This window comes from Coenobita brevimanus, chromosome 50 (genome assembly GCF_032717465.1).
Source record: "Coenobita brevimanus isolate Jiangsu-jjx chromosome 50, ASM3271746v2, whole genome shotgun sequence".
In the NCBI taxonomy this organism is placed as follows: Eukaryota; Metazoa; Arthropoda; class Malacostraca; order Decapoda; family Coenobitidae; genus Coenobita; species Coenobita brevimanus.
In genome coordinates, this window is record NC_137003.1 from 52,178,430 (window position 1) to 52,200,009 (window position 21,580).

The 21,580-nt window shown below is 42.1% G+C and overlaps 1 protein-coding gene and 1 long non-coding RNA gene across 3 annotated transcripts in view; one reads left to right on the forward strand and one right to left on the reverse strand.

Moving 5' to 3' along the window:
- LOC145399832 (uncharacterized) overlaps positions 1-21,580 on the forward strand; it is a 195,256-nt gene that overhangs the window by 158,881 nt on the left and 14,795 nt on the right. The window contains exon 18 of the mRNA XM_080272399.1: positions 19,938-20,300. Within this exon, the coding sequence (XP_080128525.1) occupies positions 19,938-20,300 (363 nt within the window). The remainder of the gene's footprint in view (positions 1-19,937; positions 20,301-21,580) is intronic.
- The window catches only part of LOC145399837 (uncharacterized), a 61,958-nt gene that overhangs the window by 9,122 nt on the left and 31,256 nt on the right, over positions 1-21,580 (reverse strand). The window contains exons 2-3 of one of the 2 annotated variants that reach the window (XR_013897341.1): positions 15,009-15,188; positions 10,785-10,826 (exon numbers count right to left, since the gene is read on the reverse strand). This is a non-coding gene — a long non-coding RNA (uncharacterized LOC145399837). Of the gene's footprint in view, positions 1-10,784; positions 10,827-15,008; positions 15,189-21,580 lie in introns of those variants that run through there. The other variant, XR_013897340.1, reaches the window with a different exon arrangement.

Here is a 21,580-nt window from a genome sequence, read left to right on the forward strand (position 1 = left end):
AATGACATTGATGTATTGTATGTTACACCAAGGATTTTGTGTGTGTGTGTGTGGTAGAGGGGTGTTGTTTATGGTGAGGTGTGGGATGTGACTGTGTTCTGCTGTCCAGTTTGTGAGAAGAGTCACTGTAGATTTGGCTGGGGCTATTTTGAGCCTGTTTGTGGTGAAGCATTCGTGTAGTGTGTTGAGGTAAGGTTGCATGATGTGTGCAGCTGTGTTTGCGTCTTGCCGCGTACATGTAAGTGTTATATCATCTGCATAGGAAGCTATGTGTATCTGTGGTGTGTGGGGTGTGGGTATGTTGTGCATGTATAGGCTAAAGAGTGTAGGGGACAAAACAGATCCTTGGGGGATGCCGTTTGTGAAGTTTCTGATGTTAGAAGACTGACCAGCAAATGTTACATGTGCACATCTTAATGCTAAGTAGTTTGCCAGCCATCTTTGTGTGTTATTGTGCATGTTTGTGTTGGGTATTTTGTTTGTGAGGTTGTGGCGGGGGATGGCATCAAAAGCTTTGCTAATGTCTAGTGTGACTAGGAGTGTTCTGTGTGGTGGCCTAGCTGAATTCATGCCATCAAGAACTCTCTGTGTAAGGTCTGTAAGAAGGGTGTTTGTGGAGTGTAGTGGCCTAAAGCCATGTTGTGACTGGGCTAGGGGAATGTGTGGTGTGACTAGTTGTAGTACCAGTCATTCAGTGACTTTAGAGGGGGTGCAGAGGAGTGTGATGGGGCGATGTAAGGAGGGTAACGTGGGGTCTTTGTTGGGTTTAGGGGTAGTGATGATATTGCCATGCTTCCAGATGTTGGGTATTGTGTTGTGTGAGTAGCTGTAGTTTGATATGTTGATGAGTTCTTGTATGCCTTGTGGTCCTAGGTGTTTAAGATGAATGTTGCTTATATTGTCTGGTCCACAGGCAGATGAGTGCTTGAGGTTGTTAATGATGTGCTTCGTCTGGTTGTAAGTGAAAGGTGCCTAGTCTGGGTCTGTGGGGAACTGTCTCTTACGTCAGATGATACGTCAGTCTTCGGGATGGGGGTTTAGATGGCTGACTTGTGAAAAGTGATTGATGAGAGTGTTTGCTTGTTGTTTGTTTAAGGGTATGGTGTCTGTTGTTGTGATGGCAGCGTGTGATTGTGTGGTGTTGCTGTTGGAAAGTGTGATGCTGTTTAGTGTTTTGTAGAGTTTACTGATGTTTGTTTTGTGGTCAAGTGCTTGGAGGTAATTTTTCCAGTTTAGTGTTTGCTGGTCTGATATTTTATTGTTTATTTGAGTGTTGAGTTCTTGTATTTGTTGTATGGGGTGTTGGGGAGTGTCGCAGTGTGTCCCGTTGTCTGATGAGGCCTTGAATTTCTGGTGTGAAGTTGGAGATGTATTTCTTCCTGTTGCCTCTAGGGATGTGTGTTTTGTCTGCATTTTGTATGATTGTATTGAAAGTGTTCACAGCAGTGTTGATGTTTGTGATGGGTGTGCTGTTTAGTGTTTCGAAATGTTGTACTGTTTCAGTTACAAAGGCCTCCCAGTTAGCTCACTTATAATTAACCCCTTCTTTACCGAAAATGTGTTTTGATGTACCCCCGTACATCGCCAGTAAACACCCGTGAGACACCGGAACCGCTACTGTTGTACGCTGGGACACCCTCTAATGAATGGCAGCTTATGGGCCTCAGGGTAGCCCAGTAAGGCTGTTTCTGAGGACCTCGTGTTAGCAACAGCTCTGTGTTTTGACGACAAAGACTGTGACGAAGTTCTGATGAATTCTGACACCATAAGATACGTCATGACTGAGTTGCGGTGGCACCAATGGCTTGCTCACTCATCTGTGATGTAACCTCTTTTAGACCAATCATTATTTTATTTATAATTTCTACTACAGATATCGTACTGTATTTTCTGCTGACATACGGCAAACTTTACACCCCTTGGCCTGCCTGAGAGAGTCAGTTACCACGCACTTGACCTCGAGAGAGGGTGTACAGGATATTTTTCTCTCATGGCATCTCTGGCAAATTCCGATAGTGACGAGTTTATTCCTCATGAGGATACTTATTTAGATGTATCAGATGATGATGCAGCAGTGTCTGATGTGTCAGTAGATGACTGTGATCCTGAAAATGATAGCAAAGTTGATGTGAGTGAGGAAGGAGGAGGAAAATAGTAGGGAGCTCAGTGACGCTGCACTCTCGGCAACAAGTGGGTCAAGGTCGCCATCACCATCACGTGTGTCCACATACTTCATGGTTAGCTTACAAGGTAAATAAATAAGCCATCCATCTGTGCAGGACATTTTTTTCAAGCCAGTTTGTACAGTAGTTACCTGGGTAACAGTACTTTAGCATAAGATATGTAAACTTATATACCGTAATGATTTATTTAATAATATTTTTTTATTACCAACATCATGCTGGGTTTATGTAATCATCAGTGTACAAACAAATAAAAAAGAGTGAATAGTTTTGATGTGGCAGAAAATATACACTACCCCTCACACTACGGGAGGGGGAGCTATCAGGTCGGTCTGGGGGGTAAACGTAATGGTTACATTTGGGGGAGGGGTCGGTAAAGAAGGGGTTAATGTATGTGTGTTTGTGGCCAGCTGGGGTGATTCTGGTTTTGGTAGTGATGATGATTGGGAGGTGATCAGAACCTAGGGTTTTGACCATTCTCCATGATGTAGTGGGGCGAGGTTTGCGGAGCAGAAGGTGATGTCTGGAGATGATGGGAGGAAGAGGGCTTGGTGTGGGATATGGGTATGTTGGTCTAGACTGTTTAGTATGAAGAGATGATCTGTCTGGGATTGTATTACCAGTCCTCTGTCTGTGTCAGGGTTGTTGACATGCCAGGCCGACGACTTGGCATTGAAATCACCACCCAGGATGATGCTGGGTATGTTAGTGATGTGGTGTATCTGTGGAGAGTAATTGTGTGGTACTGTGGGGGATGATTGGGGGGGAATGTATGTGTTAGCGATTGTTATGTGTGATTTGTTACCAGTGCGTATTTTAATTGATTGTATTTCTGTTGTGGTGTCATGTGGGGGGAGAAGTGACTTTGTGTGTGCATTGGTATCTACAAAGTTGATAGATTTGTGTGCCAGGGTGATGAGTCCACCGCCACCGCCGTCAGCCCGGTCTTGTCGAATGGTGGTGAAGTTATGAAATGTCTGTGTTTTCTGTGTTCTGTGTAGTTTTGTTTCTTGTAAGATGGCAATGTGTATGTTCTGTTGTTTGATGAATTGTGTGAGTTCATGTATTTTGGTGTTTATGCCATCTATGTTTAACTGAAGGATATTTATGTTGTGTGTGCGATGTGTGTTGGCTGCTGCAGCACAGGGGGGAGGTGGTGTGGGTGGAGGGGAAGGGGTAGGAGGAGGTTGTGATGGAGGTAAGGGTTGAGGTGAATTAGGATGGGTTGGAACGGGAGGAGCTGGGAGACTGGATGGTGCAGGAAGGGTCTGTGGGTTTGGGATAGGTTAGGTTAGGTTGTTGAGAAAATTTAGCCTGGGAAGCACACTGAGCATATATTTTAGAAAAACCTATGGTTAGTTTTGAAACGACTGGGTGAGCATCATTCCTGGCAGAGGGTTCCCAGTGGTGAGATGATTATGCAGAGAGAACAGAAACATGCTTACAAGGCATACTGAAGGCTGAATGGTTAGATGAAAATTCATGGGTTTTGCAGTTTCAGGGAACGAAATGGAGTGAAAACGTATGCTAATCAGGGAGAAAAAAAATTCATCCATATGTTCTTCTAAGTTAGGGTTCAGTTCCATATTCTTCGTTCGATTTCATGCTTCCCAGCACACTTTGGACCAGCAGGGCATATGGTTATCAGTCCTTTCTTGCTTCTCACCTAGTTCTTACCCACACTTATAGTGGTTTTTGCAGTTTTAAGGGATGAATTGGAACGAAAATGTTTGCTAATTAGAGAAAAAAAAATTACTCTTTCATCCATGTGTTCTCATAAGATAGTGTTTGGTTCCACATCCTTCGCTCGATTTTGTGCTTCCCGACACATTTCCAACTGACTGAGCATACGGTTGTCAGTCCCTTCTCATGCCTCACCTAGCTCTACCCTACACTCATAATGGGTTTCGCAGTTTTGGGGGGGAAAATGGAACGAAAATGTTTGCTAATTAGGGGGGGGGGGGACTTTCATCCTTGAGTTATAGTAAGTTAATGTTCAGTTCTTCATTTTTCGTTCATTTTCGTTCTTCCCAACACATTTTGGACTGACTGAGCATACGGCTATCAAATCCTTTCTTGCGTCTCACTGACTTTATCCCACAATCATATGGTTTTTGCAGTTTTAGGGGATGAAACTGAATGAAAATGTGTGCAAATCAGAAAAAAATTGCTCCCATCTGTGTTTTCTTGTAAGTTAGCGTTTAGTTCCATTCTTTGCTCTTCTTCTTCTTCGTGATAGTCTGTTATATATTTTTTATTACTTCTGGGTGGTAAATAAATGTTTCGTGCGAAATCTGTTTCCCCGTTGTTTTTAGCTGTGTTCCACTGTGTCAACCCGTTTGAGTCGTCAGGGTTACGGCAAAAGGACATCCCAACCAAAGTGTTTAACTAAACTTAACCTAGCCTAGCGTAATTATACTCAATAATTTAACCTAATCTAACCTAGCATCCAGTTGGGAAGCCGGGAAACGAAAACAACCTTTGAGTACGTCAAGGCAATCATAGGTTCGGCTCAAGGAACGTGATGATAAAAAGTGGGAAATTTTTCAGCAGGAAAAGGTAATTCACCACCCTGAAAATAGTTAGAAAAATACAAAAAACAAACTAGAGGAATATAAATTGAATTGGTAAGGTCCTTTTGCTGCCTTAGGTAAAGCGTACATTTACCGAAATCACAAAAAAGCATGGCTTAATTGAAAGCGTCATCAGAACAATTTGGAAGGACCGGGAGAAGATAAAGATCATACGTAGGAAGTGATGTGGACCTGACAACAGTGAAAGTTTATATATTGTTCTGAAGCTGATTGAGAAGCTCATAGGGCATTATATGAAGCATCAGAGAAAGAAAACTCTCACTTTTACCTTTTCTTACCACCATACCCCACTTAAATTACCCTCACTTAGATGCCCTATCAGGTAAAACACTGAAAGAGATATCCATCCATCCATTCATCATCCAATCCTACGTTGCCCCATGAGGAGCATAGGAGCCTGGGGCTAGGCAGTTGGTCCTGACATTTAAGATGAGAGTGACCAAGATTACTCATCCCTGAGTAGCATTACGTGAGCAGTAAACCCCAACCACCCCTTGGATATAAACCTTCACCGGCTCCATCCGATTGGAGCACAATAATTACCCACTAAACCACCAGGAACCAAAATTTGGTTATATGGTTACCACCCAGCATAGTAAATGGTTTCCTGGTGTACAGGAAACCCTTTGGCTTGTCATTCAGTGTAAAGTCACCCACAGGCAGAAGGAAGAGGAAAGAATGAAGGAAAGAAAGACAGAAGAGGGAGTGTAGTCACCCGTAGGCAGAAGGACGAGGAAAGAATGAAGGAAAGAAAGATAGAAGAAGATGGAAGGAAAGAAGGATGGAGGAGAGGACAGGGCAGACACCCGAGAGCAGCACTACATTGAGTGAGTGGATGGTGAGCGCCCCCACCTACCACACATAAGTATTGTAATTAAGAACATCAGTGGTATTAAAAATAGCATTAACAAAAGTCGGGCTGGGTACCCTTGTGTTGTTGATATGTCTCCCCTGCACTCTTCCTCCACCCATCATCCCCCAATGTTGTCAAAGTTTTGCCTTCACTTTTATCATGTAACCTTCAGGAGAAACATTAATCCGTATGGTTAAACGAAAATTTATGGGTCTGGGAGTTTTAGAGGACGAAATGGAACGAAAATGTTTGCAAACAAGAAATAAAGTACTCTTTCATCCATGTGTTGTCATGAATTGGCATTCAGTTTCACATTCTTTGTTCGATATCGCTCTTCCCAACACATTTTGGACTGATTGAGCAGTTTAGCCATATACTAAGTCAGTCTGATATGTGTTGGGAAGCGCGATATGAAATGAAGAATGTGAAACTGAACATTAACATGTACACAATAATGAATTTAACCCATGGATTGCGCATTTACCCTTTTTTATCAAACTCCGTGGTGCACAAAAAGTGAAGAAATTTATTTATTTATTTATTTTTTATTTTTTGTTTATTATAAACTTGAAGATAAATATCCAGGGCATCCTCAGGTGGAAAAAAAATCTCTCTCTCTCTCCATCTTCGTGTAGTGCCATGCTTACGTTTACGTAAGGAAGTAGTGAAAAAATGAAAACAGAAACAATTTTTTTGTTTGTTTATTATGAACTTGAAGTTAAACATCCAGGGCATCATCTGGTGAAAAGAAAAAAATTTCTCTTTTTCTGTCTTTGCGTAGCACCTTGCATAAGTTTGTGCAGGGGTGGAGTAGTTAGCGGTGATGCACGGCCACCACAGCCTGAGCTGTGGCTCGCAAAGCGACATTACCCAGCCTGAGCAGTGGCTCACAATCCACGAGTTAAGTGAGAGTATTAATTATGGGTTCAGGTCATGCTGTGTGTAGCATTGAGTGTTGGCATAGTTTGCTAGGTTTGGGTGCGCATTGTCAGCAACTCGGCTTACTGTTGCCTTCAAGGCTCTAGTGGAAAGTACCTCAAAATACCAGAAAAGTTTCTCTTATATTGAGCCGTGGTTACTGAACTAAATTTTGCAGAAAATTTGAGAAAATGGAATGGGGATTGGCTGAATTAGTTCGTTAAGTCGAGCATTTACTGGATACAAGAAGAACCATAACAAAGAGATACCCAACTCAAGATGAAGACGTAACAAAAGTCAGGCTAATTATGGACAGACGTATGGTAAAAATTTATCAGGTGACAAATAACTGTGTACTCATTGTGAGAAGTTTAAATATGAAGATTTAGCAGTGATAAAAAATTTCAGTTGGTATCCAATAGAATGTTTAGGAGATTCTTTTGATTCCTGTAGTATTGTAAGAGTGTGGTAAGTTCTGGCAGCCATCATCCACATATTTGATGTAGTGTTCCCTACGTCTCCCTTCACCTTTATCATACTTTTTTCTGTGTCTGCCCTCTCCTATTTCTCCCATCTTTCCTGTCACTTTTTATTGCTCTTCTTTCCATTTCAGGTGGCTTCACAGTGAGTGAAAATCCTAATAGTTTCCTGTAAGCCAGGAAACCATTTACAATGCTGGGTGTTAACCGTATAACCAACCCATATGTGTTCCCTTCATGTCAGCAAGCGGGTTGGCGGAGGGTTAGTGCCCCTCCCCATAAAATAACTAACTCAAAGACAAGTGGCCACTTCATATGAGATTGCAGCATCAGGCTAAAAATTGATAGATAGAATATTGTGAGTGAAGGAACTTGGAAATCCATACAGGTAGGTTTAGAATCATGTGAAAGAATTATCCACACTGATTTGTGATATGGTGCTTAAAGAACAAGTGATGAAAAAGAGGACTTATGTACCTAGGAGGAAAATATGGAAGCTGAAAAACCAAGTAGTAAGGGATGCCTTCTATATCGAGTTGAGGAGAGTGGTGGCTGAACAGGGAGCTGTAGACAGAGGCGTTAATGAACAGTACAGAGCCCTCAAGAACAATTTCTTGAGAGTTACTGATGTAACATGCGGCAGGACAAGAGGACCACCAAGACATAAAGTAACTTGGTGGTGGGATGAGGGTGTAGAAGCTGCAATCAAGGAGAAAAGAAGGCTTTTCCGGGAATGGAAGAAGGGTGGTAGCAAAGAGAAATATTTGGCTGCCAAGCATAGGGCTAGAAGAGAGGTATACAGGGCAAAGTGTGAGTCACAGAGACAATTACTTGCCTAAATCATGGGGAAAGGAAAAATATATTTAGGGTGGCAAGTCAGGTGAAGAGGGATAATCGGGATATCATAGGTGAGCAGTGTGTGAAGAATGATGAAGGAAGGGTAGTGGTGAACAGTGAGGATATTAAAGATGCATGGAGAGAGCATTATAACCGGTTGTTGAATGAGGAGTTTGACTGGGACAGGGAAGGTTTGGAGCCAGCAGATCCAGTGTCTGGCCCTTGGCCTTTGATTGATACTGCTATTGTGAGTGAGACAATAGGCAGGATGAGGGTGGGGAAGGCAGCAGGTGTGTCTGGGTTGACTGCCGAAATGTTGAAGGCCTCAGGCGATATAGGGGTGAGTTTAGTCACTGACTTGATAAATAGGATTATTTATGAGTGTGTTGTCCCAGATGATTGGCTGAAAAGTGTAATTGTAAATGTGTATAAAGGGAAGGGTGATGCCCTGGAAAGAGGAAATTATAAAGGTATAAAGCTTTTGGATCAGATAATGAAGGTAATGGAGAGAGTTTTTGAAAGTATGATTAGAGAAAGAGTGAATATTGATGAGATGCAGTTTGGGTTTATGCCAGGTAGGGGGACAACTGATGCCATATTCATTGTTCGACAGCTTCAGGAAAAATATATTGGTAGGAGAAGGGATCTTTATTTTGTTTTTGTTGATTTGGAAAAGGCCTTTGACAGAGTCCCTAGAGAGGTGGTGAAGTGGGCAATGAGAAAGCTTGGGCTGGAGGAGTGGCTGGTTAGGGTGGTTATGGCCATGTATGTGGATGCTCACACCCAGGTAAGAGTGAATGGAGATTTGAGTGATGAGTTTTCCATGAATGTTGGTGTGCATAAGGAGTCAGTCTTGAGTCCCATGTTGAAGCCCTTTCACGTGACTTTAGAAACGGACTCCCGTGGGAGTTGTTGTATGCTGATGATTTGGTGTTGATTGCAGAGAGCGAAAGGGAGGCGGAGGAAAGGTTTAGGAAGTGGAGAGATGGTATGGGGCAAAAGAGTTTAAGGGTAAATGCAGATAAAACAAAAGTGATGATATCCAGGGTTGGTGGCGGTACTGTCAAAGACGAGGGAGAGTGGCCATGTGCAGTTTCCCACAAGAGCGTGGGAAGTAATTCCATATTGTGCGGTGTGTGTGATAAATGGGTGCATAAGAGATGTAGTGGTATCAGAGGTAGACTGCGAGATAATGCTGATTTTATGTGTACGGCGTGCCGGGGTGAGCAGGTGGAGATTGTCAGACGTGAAAGGATTGAACTTGCTGGTGAATCTCTTGAGTGTGTGGAAGAGTTTTGTTATTTGGGAGACATGTTGTGTGCTGGAGGTGGGGCTGGAGCTAGCTCTGCGGCTAGGGTGAGAAGTGGTTGGAAGAAGTTCAGGGAGCTCCTGCCTCTCCTAACATTGAGAGGGCTCTCCCTACGTGCTAAGGGGTCTTTGTATGCAGCATGTGTTAGGAGTGTAATGCTGTATGGCAGTGAGACCTGGGCAGTGAAGGAGGAAGATATTCGCTGGCTCAGACGTACAGAAGTGACAATGATTAGGTGGATGTGCAGTGTGTCCCTGTGTCCAAGGCCTGGAGGAGCTGGGTTTACAATGGAAGAGTTGAGAGGTAGGATGAGACTGGAGTGTATTGGTGTTGTGATGAGGAGAGGTAGATTGAGGTGGTTTGGACATGTGGAGAGTATGGGGGATGATAATTGGGTGAGGAAGGTGAGAAATATTAATATTGGGGGTGGGGTTATGAGGGGTAGACCGAGAAAGACATGGGACAAGGTCGTTAAGTGTGACCTTAGGGTTAAGGGACTGAATAGGGAGGCTGCAATGGATCGTGCAGCGTGGAGAGCCGCCATTAGGTGACCAAGGCCGACACATGCAAGCATATTGGAGCCTTTAAAAATGAAAACGATAGCTGGGTACACCTTTAAGAGTGGAAGGTAGATCAATATCAGAATTTGTGTACAGTAACACTAGAATAAGATGTGAATATGTGGTAGTCCATGATAAGAGTGTGCCATTACTTGGAGCAAGGTCAACAATGAAATTGGATGTCCATAGAATTGGAGGCACTGAATGTGGATACCAGAAAAACACAGCTAACCCTTGTGAGAACAATGATGCAAGTTGAGTCATATCAGTGTTGGGCTGAAGGGTAACCAACAACACAATTTCCATCCTTTTGGACAGAAATATTCACCAAAAATTAAGTTTTAGCAGTAAGTGTGTCAAACTTAGGTGGGTTACAGGGGAGGGTGTACACAATTTACACGTATGTTAGTTTCAGGTTCAGTAATAACGCCAGAGAAAACAAACAAATCATGCATTTTAGTTTTTTTTTTTCTTTCTTTTTTTCTTTTTTACTCAAAAACAATTGGTCTTACTGAAATTATGAAAACATCACAAGAAAGCTCGTGAAATTCTGCATCTAAACATATGCATTGCTTCTGCCTGGTGCAGGAAAATTTTGCTCTAGGGTGTTGGGAAGTTATTTGAAACTATTTTCACTCTTGAACAAGTTTATTTTCACTGCATTTATGTACATTTACTCATTAGTTTTATGTGTTATTATTAGCTTATCTTATAGTATAAATACCAGCGAAGATGAAAGTATACCATTTATACCAATATAACCATATTCTGGGAGCAAATTTGGCCATGGAAATGTTTTTCTTTGTGCGTGTGCGGAAGCAGCCATAGCTGGGTTCGTCACTCTGTTTGTGTCCCAGAAACTTACTGAAAACTTACAGTTGCAAAGAGGGTTAATATCATGAGGAAGTGCCAAGACCATGAGTATTTGCACATTAAGTATATGAGGTGTTTTACTAATGAGAAGAGTTCCATTTGATCTCAGGGTAGAAACTGAAATATAACTACAGGATTTATTGAAACTTGACATCATTGAGCCATTAGACAGACCAGCTTCTTGGGTTTCCCCACCGGTAGTGGTTCCCAGTCAGATGACCTGCAAGACATCAGGCTGTTTAGTGACATGAGAAGGGTGAATGAGGCAGTAATGAAAACTAAACACCCAGTCCCTACTATTCATGAATTATTGTTAGATGTGAATGGACCAAAAGTATTCATCAAATTACAGCTGAAGTGGGTTTTTCATCATATTGAATTGGGACCTGAAAGTAGAAATATAGCTACATTTGTAACCCATAGGGGATTATATATATATAAGCTATTGATATTTGGAGTCAGTTTTGCACCAGAGGGGTACCATCTTATACTACAATAAGTACTCCAAAGATGTGAAGGGGTTCAAATGATCGAAGATTATATAATTGTGTATTGCTCAGATGAAACTGAGCATAAGGAGAGACTCAAGAAAGTTGAGAGTACATCAGCACCTCAGTTATCACAGAATTAACATCTACGAGTTCATCTGTCCTTGAGTTAGCCTCAGATGTTCAAATTTATAAATACTGTACAGAAATTTTTTTTTACAAAAATGCACCAGGTGGCTGCACCAACTGCATCGTGGTGCATGCATCACCTTTTCCGAGTGATGTGCTGTTTCCCAGCCTTGCACCTGGAGTCATAAAGAGAATGTGCATAAATACATACAGTAAAACCTTAATATAACAGACTCCAGCGTACCAGAATTCGCTTTTATTGGAGTCGAGGAGCCAACCAGACTAAATTTTTATATACAGTACAGTACAGTAATACCTCGGTATACGATACCCCTAGATGCGATACCCCAGCTTAATGATGGGGGTAGAAATACCACCATACCCCACCTAACGATGTCCAAACTCCAGTTTAACGATGGGTTTGGATTTTTTAAAAACCGATTTTGATGATATTTTAGACTAAAATTGTGTGTCTAGGTTGATTTATAAATTGTTTTTAGACTTAGATTAATGTGCTTTAGCCATAGGTTGGGTGAACATTGTTTTTTAGGATACAGTTTACTAAGCTTGATTTTTTCCAGACATATTTGACGATTTTCAGATTTTATTTGTTGGTTTTACTGAGTTATTTACAGGTGTTAGGCTTAGGTTAGCTTCCTTGACAGCTGTTAGACCATTTAGATTGGCTTTAAACTTGTTTTTGGCCTCATTTGGGTGGGTTTTGGGTTTGGTTTGGGGGGAAACCCAAGGCTGGTAAATGCTCCACATTATTTTACATGTTAAAAGTACCCCGACATACAATACCCCGCCTAACGATGGGGTTTACTTAACCTGTTACATCGTTAAACCTGGGTATGCCTGTATTGGGAAAAGTCCGAGGGTGATGAGTGATAAGTGTAATACAGGTATATCCCAGTTTAATGATATACAGTACTATCCCAATTATCCGGTTACCAGGCACCCGGAATTATCAGACAAACGGGAAAATTCATGGACTGACAAGTATATAAATAATATGTGTGTGCCACTTTCATTGGCCACCCCAGCATGGGTGAGACTGGGTGAAGTCGGGGGGATGTGAAGTGAAGGGATTTCCGGTCAAGGTTGTTTCCTAGTTAATCCCCTTTCCAGCCCTCCTCCTCCCCTTCCCCCTCCTCTTGTTTAGTCACCCTACGTACTTCCACAAATCACCAGTCAGCTTTCTGCCATCGGTCAGTAAATAAGCACTCTCCCTGTTGTGTTGTCCTGATTCGTGATTTGTACTCTGAAGCCTAAAGTGCAAATTAATCTTAACACATTGTGGTCACCTTGAAACAAAAGCTGTAGAAATGCAACAGTCTTGAAAATGGTGAACTTTGCAAGACTGATAACAGAATTTAACGCAGGAAATTCCAAGATTTACTATATGAAATCCCAGGGACCAAGCTATTTGTGTGTGTGTGTGTGTGTGTGTGTGTGTGTGTGTGAAAAGCCAGATGAATAATTCCACTGAAAAAAAGGCATTCTTAATGGCTGAAAGTGTGTTACCAGTGCAGTTTTCTAGGTAACCAACCAGCTCTAACCACCCACAGACTTTCAGCATCTTACATAATGTACCTTGACAAGTCCATTCTGTTGTTATTCATTTTATTCATAAAAACATGGAAATAATACAGTAAAAATGTAGGGATTGCAAGTACAGTAATTTCGTCAAATAAAAAAAATGTTTCCTTTTTATTAGCTAGAGTTTATATTTTCTGCCAGTGCAAATATACATTGTAAATTGTATCATTTTAGAATGCATTTGCATTATCATCAGATGTGTTCTAAGATGCCATCGTGGAATGGATTTGCATTGTCATCAAATGCATTTTAAGATGATATCATCTTAGAATGCATTTGCATTGTTATCAAATGTGTTCCCAGACTGTCATCTTTATAATGCATCTGCATTGTCATCAAATGCATTTAAGATGATGTCATCTTAAATCATATTTGCATTGGCATCAAATGTGTTTTAAGATTGTCATCTTAGAACACATTTGCAGTCATCAAATGTGATCTATGATGATGTCACCTTAGAAAGTATTTGCATTGTCATCAAATATTTTAAGCTGATGTCATATTAGAACGCATTTGCATCAGCATTGTCATCAAATGCGTTCTAAGATGATGTCAACTTAAAACAGATTTGCATTCGCAGAGAAGAAAAACTAGCTGATGAAGCATTTATTTTAGGCTGTGTGACAAAATTACTATGCTTGCAATTCCTTTGTATTTACTGTGTTTTCTGCAAAACAGCTGAGTAGTGAGTGAGGGATAGTGACGGCGGTCGAGTGAGGAATAAATGTTTAGGCCATGTCACATATACAGTACACGACTGTGAGCAAGGAGTCATGATAACTGTACTGTAGAACACTTCTTTCCAAATAATCTGTTCACCAATAAATGCTCAAGATTTATTACTTTAAATAATTTTTCTGTTTGATGAATAAAATACTGTAATGAATATTTAAAACAGATGTACCGTGTGAATTTTGCACTGCCGCAAGACACTGCCACCAAGTGTGTTGGGTCAGTTGGGAATGTTTTAGGTTGTTTCAATGGAATAATGTTAGTGTGGCCCTGGATATGAGTGGTATTGTATAAACTGCACTGATATAGTCTATATATGAGTATATACAGTAATATCAGATACCCAGGAAAAATCAGTAACATGGAAGGTAAATTCCCCAAGCTTCTCAGTTAACTGGGATTGTACTGTAATTGGTTAGGTAAAAACCCCATCATTAGGCGGGGTATCGTATATCGGGGTACTTTCAACATGTAAAGCTATGGGAAGTGTTTATTAGCCTTGGGTTTCCCCCCAAACCAAGTATCATATATTGGGGTATTACTGTATACAGACAAAGTGAACATCTTTAGTTTGTAAGATCATAAATAATAAGGTGTATGAAGTGTACAGTACTGTACAGTATTTGAAAAGTGTTTAAAATTTAGTTGTAACAATAAAGTATTTTCTAAATGCTTCCCCTCACCCTACGTTAGAAATGAGCGTGTCTGAACGCAAATGTGGTAGTGTATGCAGCTCTCCTGCTTCTCCCTCCATCCCCTTTCTTTTACCCTCATCCCTCCTCCATCCCAGCTATGGGGGCTTCTGCTTGGGCCCAATGAAAAGAATTCCACATCCGAATTTGCCCCCGAAAATTGGTTATATTGGTATAAATGGTACGCCATCATCTTCGGTGGTGTTTATACCAAAAGATAAGCTAATAAAAACATACAAAACTGTTAATAAAAGTATGAAACTTGTTCATTTAAAAATAGCAACATATTAGCCCAAAATTTTGCCCACACTGTGCCAAAGCAAAGCATAGGTCTACATGCAGAATTTCACAACTTTTCTTTTGGTGTTTCCAGAATTTCAGTACAACAAATAGTTTTCAAGTAAATTAGAAAAAAAAAAAAAAAAAAGGCCGAGTGTGATGGGGGATGGAGGAGGGACAGGGGGGAGAAGAGGGGGTGGTGGAGGGGATATGTGTGTGTGTGTGTGTGTGTGTGTGTGTGAGAGAGAGAGAGAGAGAGAAAGAGAGAGTACAAAGGAAAGCAAACAGCAGCAAACCTTATGGTCCTGTAATAACTGAAATGAAACTTAACAGATTAATCACTGGTCTGGTTGAACATCAAACTCAAGTCCCCCACGCTCAACACACATGCACATTACCACTGAACCAAACAGAGGATCCCCGCTTTGCCCCTGGGCAACACAGACATTTATAGACCGCATTACACTCCTCTTTCCTCACCTTGGTGATTAATTTGGCAAATTTTGAACACACATGGTAGCATGGCATTGGAGGCCACCATTGGAGACGTTATGGACCACACCGAATAGCTCATCCCCGGGATGCAAGGACAAGGGCGCTGTCAGCTTCCAAGGAACAACATCAAATTGCCAGCCAAGCCTCGCCTCACAACCCCCATCACTGCCAAACAGTGTAATAGCTGAAATGAAACTTAACAGATTAATCAGTGGTCTGGCCGGGATTCTAACTCAGGCCCTCGTGCTCCACACACCTGCATGTTACCACCAAGCCAAACAGCGGATCCCTGCTTTCCCTCTGGACAAGGAGGGCACTTACAGACCTCATTACATTCCTTTTGAGGCTGCTTGTTACAAAGTAGACTTGACTATGAGATCTGATTCTTCATGCAGAAGGATGAGGATAGTAAGCAAGAAGGCTCCTCTTGCCTCCAAACCCTCCAGTTAAAACTGGCAGGAAGAAATGAGAAAAACCACAATGCAGCATGAAAAAACTGACATGGAAATTTGATAGGAATGACTGAAAAGTTACATTCTATAATACATTATCTATAAGCTACCTGTCAGGGTAACTTGAAAGAGAAAGTAGTAAATTAAAATGAATAATCAAATACAGTACCGGGTAACAAGTAATGAAGGCACGACATTATGTACGGGTAGGCCGAGTTAACGGGGCGTCTGTAGACACAGTGTTGATATTCAGGGATGTTGTGGCAGCCTTGCCTGGTGCTTTTAAGGTATGCAGCAGTTAATCAAGCCCCAGATCCTTTCACACCACTGAGACAAGGAACTTTCCCATGTATATATATATATATATCCATCCATCCATCCATCCATCCATCATCCAATCCTACGTTGCCCCATGAGGAGCGTAGGAGCCCGGGGCTAGGCAGTTGGTCCTGACATTTAAGATGAGAGTGAAATATATATATATGTATATATATATGTACAAGTGTTCAGGAGTAAACATATTTAGCTGGGGGTTAGACAACCAATACTTATCCAAGCGACCTTTAAAGGTTGGTACTGTATTACAGTTTACTACATTGGAGGACAATTTGTTCCATATATTTACAGTTCTATTAAAAAAGAAATAATTAGCTTCGTGACTGGAATCGTTTGCCAATTATTTTATGCCCATTGCCTCTAGTAATGAGAGAATGAGTGAGGGAGTGTGAGAGTGAGTTGGGGGGAGCAGAGGTAGTAGGGTAGTTTGGTTTTCTCGTCTCCCTCCCTGTCCCTCCACCCTCCCCCACTCCTGCTCATCTCCCTCCCTGTCCCTTCCATCTGTCCTCCCTCACCCCCACTTGTCTCCCTCCCTGCCCTCCCCCACCTCTGCTTGTAACCCTCCCTGTCCTCTCCCTCTCCCCCACCTCTGCTTGTAACCCTCCCTGTCTTCTTCCCCTCCCCCACAGCTGCTTGTCTCCCTCCTGTCCCCCTGCCCTCCCCCAACCCCGCATAGCTCACTTACACATGCCTGCCTGGCTGTAGCCTATCAATTGTCTACCCACTGCCTCACATACCTGCATGTGATGTTTGCTGTCTCCTTTTAACAATAGTATTGTTTATGAGGATAATATTACCTATGATGCTTCTGTGTCTGTCCCTGTTGATTTGAGTAAGGTATATGAAAGTTTGGGTTTGGGCCTGGAATGCATATCTGGCTTTTCTTCAGTATCTTATTGGGAAAATTGCTTTGATATGTATATCAGAGAAAGTCTAGGTTAGAGGGGAGATGTCCAGATGTCGCTTTTATCGGACTTTTGCTTTTTTCGGAATGGCCTGGGCTCTGATTAGTCCATTGTAGTGAGGTTTTGCTGTACGGTATGCACATTCTTTACACAGTAACGCAATTGTGTGTTGGCAGTGGTGCTGCAGTGGGTGTGATGGTCAGTAAAAATGTGTTAGGTGAATAAGGCATGTAGAGAATAAGCATGTATGCACACACAGTGATGCAAGTGTGTGCATGTGTGATGATTGGTTATGTTAACCCTTTGAGATTCCGATGATGTTTTTGATCATCATTTCAAATCCAACCTCAGAGATTCCGATGATGCTTTTAATTGTCATTTTAAGAAACTTTTGTAAAATATTCACCATAAATTGCATTTACGCGTCATAACAAAGCGACTCGAGCGTGATGTCATGGAATTCTGATCCTCTTCCTTCAGAGAAAACTTGCAAACCACCCGTAACTGGCAGAGAAGGGCTTCTCTGAGGTGGTACCGAGGCAATTACAGGCGACACTGTGAAATAGCCTGGCCTTTGCATACATTGTTGGTCCATCAACTGTGATGTTTTATCTTGCTTGTCGTTTTATGAACATCTCCAAACACCTTTCTGTGCAGATGAGAGACTCACTTCAGCACTTACATGGCTGTCAGTAAGTCCCAATCCATAGGCGCAAATGCACTTCAAAAAATTTTTCCGTTGCAATAGATGGTCCGTATCGTCAGTTCATTGAGTCCTTAATAGTGGGCAATTTTGGCTTTCCTGTCACTGCCATCAATCCTCCTTATTATATGAGGTGCTACCCAAAAGTTCCAGTAATTTGAACAGAGGGAGCCAACCATTTGCAGTTTTGCCTTTTGCCGCTAGGAGGAGTCAGCAGCAGCCCTTGTGCATCAGTGTGGCCCCGGCTGTGTCTGTGAGTGGACGTGTTGTTGAGCTACGCTTACTATTGTAACATAGTGTGTAGGTGGTTTGGCAGTTTTGCAATGGCGGACCTCACGGAACAAAGAACCTGCATCAAGTTCTTCTTTAAGATCAACAGGATGGCTGCAGAAACTCACCGGTTGCTTCAGCAAGCCTTTGGTGATAATGCCATGCCCCAGAGCAGAACATTTTTCTGGTACAAGTGGTTCTAGGAAGGACGAACATCCATCGAAGATGATGACCGTTCTGGATGACTGTCAAGAACAACAACACTGGAAAATGTCGGAAATGTTTGTCAGAATATCCTTTTAGATCGTAGTCAAACTATCCACGATGTTTGTGATATCGTTGGACTGTCGTATGGGAGCGTGCAATGGATTTTGTTGGACATTTTGGGCAGGAGACACATCGCTGCAAAATTTGTGTCAAGACTGCTGAGTGACGAGCAGAAGGCACATCGCATTGCAGATTGCAGGGAGCTCAAGAGTCAGGTCAGAGATGACACCACGTTCATTTCCAAGGTCATAACTGGTGATGAATCATGGGTTTATGACCCGGAGACAAAGCAGCAGTCATCGGAATGGAAGTCTCCCAATTCACCGAGGCCGAAAGTGCGTCAAGTTCACAGCAATGTCAAGTCAATATTGATTGTTTTCTTTGATATCCAAGGGATTGTTGACAAGGAATTTGTCCCACCTGGTCAATCTGTCAGCGTAAAGTTTTACTGTGAAGGTCTGCAGCGTCTGAGGGAGAACATCCGCCGCAAATGTCCAGAACAGTGGAAGAACAAGGACTGGGTCCTGCATCATGACAATGCCCCCGCCCACACGTCAATTGTTGTCCGGCAGTTCCTGGCTTCCACTAACACGGTAGTCATTCCCCACCCACCCTATTCGCCTGACTTTGCCCCCTACGACATTTTCCTGTTTCCCAAGCTGAAATTACGACCGAAAGGGCATCAATTTGACTCGATTGAGGAGATACAGACAGAATCGCAGGAGGTGCTCAAGACCATCACATGTGAATCCTTCCAGGGATGCATGGACTCGTGGAAAAAATGCTGGGACCATTGTATACATGCCCAAGGGGACTGTTTCAAAGGCGATAGTGAGAACTAGGAGGTAAGGTAACTTATTTTCCTACAATATGCAAATTGCTTGAACTTTTGGGTGTAAATAAACATTGGCTGCTTCTTCTTCCCCTTCCTCGAAGTAGTTGTAAACTTAGGAGGGTTACGATTGGCCATGGTAACACTGGGCAGGCAGAGTAAGCACAGGAGTGAAAAAAAATCCTCTTGTAATCCACACCAGAGCCACATGCTGTCAACAGAGAGGAGACAATGCACAGAGCCGGGGGGGCACTGGGGCTCAAGCGCTTGTGTCCTTCATGCTTGTTATGGGAGGGAAGTGCCATGATTGGCTTAGAGTAAGTGCCATGTTTTTTTTTTTTTTTTTTTTTTTTAATAAATAAATAATGCTAGGAATAAGGAACCAAAGGCCATGAGCCCACAAGCTGTTCTTTGAATATGATTTGTTTATTAATTGCCATGCTTGACTGCGATTGGTTAACGTCCAGCTAGGCACGCAGGCATGAGGTAGTGGTGGCACATATTGCATGAGGCATCGGAAAAACCATCATCCACTCACTTGATGTAGAGCTGCCTGCTTCTTGCTTAGCCTTTATCATTCTTTTTCTGTGTCTGCCCTCCTCTCTTCATATTTCTCCCATCTTTCCTGTCACTTCTTATTGCATTTCTTTCCTTTACAGGTGGATTTACATTGAGTGACAAGCCAAATGGTTTCCTGTAAGCCAAGAAACCATTTACTACACTGGGTGGTAACCATATAACCAAACCATAAGTGCTCCCTATGTGTCAACAAGTGGGTTGGTGGAGGATTAGTGCCCCTCCCCATAAAACAAATAACTCAAAGTCAAATGGCCACCCCTTACGGGATTGTGGCATCTGGCAATAGATAGATAGATAGATCGGAAAAACTTCACTTTTCAGGCCGCTTTCATGATTTCGTATAATTTCCACGAGACTGTTCCTGCAGACTGTTGCATGATGTTGTCACATATTATGAATGCACCGTTTTGGATCATGTGATTTAAGAGATTCCACTGTAGTCTGTGCACATCCCTAGTCTGTGTGAAACTTCTGTTAAACTTTTCCCAGTCCCAGCATTTGGGATGTATTATTAGCATCACCAGTTCATATATCTTCAATACACTAGTTACCTTATTGTTTTCTTTCCAGGGATCGGGACAGAGATCACTACAATACCAACAGAAGAAGTCGCAGCAGAAGTCGAGAATATATCTCTGGAGATAATAATAGCAACACTGCTGCCTCAGGCAACACCTTCAGAAGGAAAAATCCACGGGATTACGAGAGAAGTAGGGACTGGGAACGTGAGCCTCAGCGTGAGGTCTTTAGAGACTACCAGCACGGTTATCAAAGGGACTACCAACATGGGTACCAACAGCGGGACTACCATCACAGAAACTACACTCACAGGGAGAGAGAAGGCCAACAGGACTATCGGGAACGTCAACAGAGAGAGCAGCCTCAGTCACAACAGAGAAGGCAGCCCCAGGGACAGAATGTGGGTGAGGAGAGGTAATAGCAGCCTTTCACCAGTATCTGTATGTCATAATGGCCAGCATGCATACACACGGTGTCATCAGGCATTAAATATCTGTTTACACACACACACAGGCATCAGAGAGACAACACACATATCACCTTGCTCCGCACTGGACACTCTTGGCCACAACTGTCCACACCTATAAATCAAGCTCTGTACTAGGTGAAACTAAATGATGTTCTAATATAGTAGAGGAAGTATAAACAAAAGTGTCATCTAATTACAGTCTTCACGAATTCTAGTTTACGTTCTAGCCTGCCAGGTGTCCATAGTGTCGTTCCCAGAAAATGGGGACAAGGGACAGTAAAGAGTAATCAGTTACGGATTTTTTTTTTTTCTTGTTTCTTAGCTTAAACTATACTTGAAAGTATTTTTCATTATTCAACGTATATATAAAGATGCAGTATCTAATATTAAGAAAAGAATGTCATCCCTGTGCGAATACTGCAAAATTTGTAAGGAAATTTAACAAATACCAATTTAGGGCCCTATCACACATTCCAGAACAGGCAGTGGTTACTAAAGTAACTTATTATATACCCAGAAACTATGGTAAAATTGTAAATAGTAATATAAACGCATGTCACTGACTTTGAATATTGATATATATTGGCCAAGATATGAAATGAGGAATCTCTGGCATCTTCATGCAGATGCCTGCCAAGCTGCCAGGCGCATGATTATCATTCTAGGGCTAAGTCGTGGATGAAATGTAAACAGAATGTAGGATGGAAAGCTATGGTATTCCATGCAATATGCTCAAAACATTTTACTGACTGGATAGAAAATGGGTCATCAACCCAATTTGTTAATAAATGGGGATCTGGGAATACTAATAATTTTCTATTTAACACAAGCAGTCCATCTCGATTCACCTACACGCTTGCCATCAGTTGGCTCAACTTGATCCAGTGTATCAGGATGTTCAAGAGTTTCTCACTAGCTGTATTAGTTTTCCTTTACTATATCCCGAATGAGGCACTGATCTTTGTCTTAAGTATTGCTTAAGATGTGCAACAGTCCATTTTTCAAACGAATTTGGCCCCATACTGCATGGGGTGCATCATGCAGCTGGTGCACGGAATGACATGCTGGAAGCTACCTTTTCCTTCTCTTTAGCCTAAATAGGAGCATTCGCGCGGAGGAAAATCTGCCAGACACCGCCAGAAACCATGTCTCATTTTCATTTTGACGGGCTAAGGGGGTCGTAGTTAAACTTCAGTGTTCTTTTTCTGATCGATATTTACGATAT